Source organism: Meleagris gallopavo, chromosome 1 (genome assembly GCF_000146605.3).
Source record: "Meleagris gallopavo isolate NT-WF06-2002-E0010 breed Aviagen turkey brand Nicholas breeding stock chromosome 1, Turkey_5.1, whole genome shotgun sequence".
Classification (NCBI taxonomy): domain Eukaryota; kingdom Metazoa; phylum Chordata; class Aves; order Galliformes; family Phasianidae; genus Meleagris; species Meleagris gallopavo.
In genome coordinates, this window is record NC_015011.2 from 46,441,116 (window position 1) to 46,442,496 (window position 1,381).

Consider the following 1,381-nt stretch of genomic DNA (forward strand, 5'->3'; position numbering starts at 1 on the left):
CGAGCTGATCACCAAGGCCGTGTCCGCCGTCCAAGGAGCGCAAAGGGCTCTCCCTCGCCGCGCTCAAGAAGGCGCTGGCCGCCGGCGGCTACGACGTGGAGAAGAACAACAGCCGCATCAAGCTGGGGCTCAAGAGCCTCGTCAGCAAGGGCACCCTGGTGCAGACCAAGGGCACCGGCGCCTCCGGCTCCTTTCGGCTCAACAAGAAGCCGGGAGAGGTGAAGGAGAAGGCTCCTAAGAAGCGAGCGGCTGCTGCCAAGCCCAAGAAGCCGGCGGCCAAGAAACCCGCGGCTGCTGCCAAGAAGCCCAAGAAGGCGGCGGCAGTGAAGAAGAGCCCCAAAAAAGCCAAGAAGCCGGCGGCCGCAGCCACCAAGAAGGCGGCCAAGAGCCCTAAGAAGGCCGCGAAGGCCGGTCGCCCCAAGAAGGCTGCCAAGAGCCCGGCCAAGGCAAAGGCGGTGAAGCCTAAAGCTGCTAAGCCCAAGGCGACCAAACCCAAGGCAGCCAAGGCGAAGAAGACGGCAGCCAAGAAGAAATAAGTTATCCCAGAAGAGTCCTGCTCTACCTATTTTGATATCCAACGGCTCTTTTAAGAGCCACCCACACTTTCCCTAAAGGAGCTGAGGCACCGAGGTCGTCAGAAACCTGCAGCACGGATTCAGCAATTCGTAAGTCGTCAGAGGTCAATTGCCTTTTCCCTTCCGATTTCCGAAACCTAATGAGCACGGTATAACGCGGCGGCTTTAGGGAAGTGTAGACTTTGTATCTTTTGCCGAGTAATTGGTCTGACTACCGTGAAGAAATATTTTATAATGATTTGATAAAAATCGGGTGACACTTTTTTAAGAATATATTTTGTAACAGAAGTAATGGATTTTCCAGGCACAAGCTACTACTGAGCCACGTCTAATGTATTGTGTTGGTCCTCTTTAAGGTGTCTCCTTAAATGCTTTTGTGTATTGGGGAAGACGGGAGATTTTTCTTACTGACGCGATAACGGCCCCGAGCTCTCCCATCTCTTTTGTTCCCGCTGAGACATAACAGCAGCTTCTGCTGTTGGAAAAGCCCGCCCTGGCCGAGGATTGGCCACGAGGAGCCCGGCCCGCTGCCCCTTCCCCCCACCCACCGCAGACCCCGCCTTGGGCCCGACGCTTTTGGCTGCGTCGAAGAAAGGAACAGGCGTGGGGGAAGGAGGGGGGGGGAGGGGGCGGGCGGTGACGGGGCCCCGGAGCGCATGGTTCCTTAGTGCGGTATACGAACTGAAAGCGTAACGGCGCGCCTCGGGAGAAATTCCTTTGGGAGAATACTTTGGCACGACTTTGTTAACGGAAGCATGGAAAGCGTTGCTACTATTACCCAACAAATAATACTGATAATAAACTTA

General features: G+C 55.5%; 1 protein-coding gene across 1 annotated transcript; it reads left to right on the top strand.

The window, feature by feature from the left end:
- Position 1: 1 nt before the first annotated feature.
- LOC104911227 (histone H1.01-like) lies at positions 2 to 1,381 on the top strand (the record flags this gene model as incomplete). Its single annotated transcript, XM_010711872.2, is given in 2 exon segments — positions 2 to 28; positions 30 to 1,381. Coding segments are annotated over 2 exon segments (534 nt in total), but the record flags the coding sequence as incomplete, so codon positions are not given.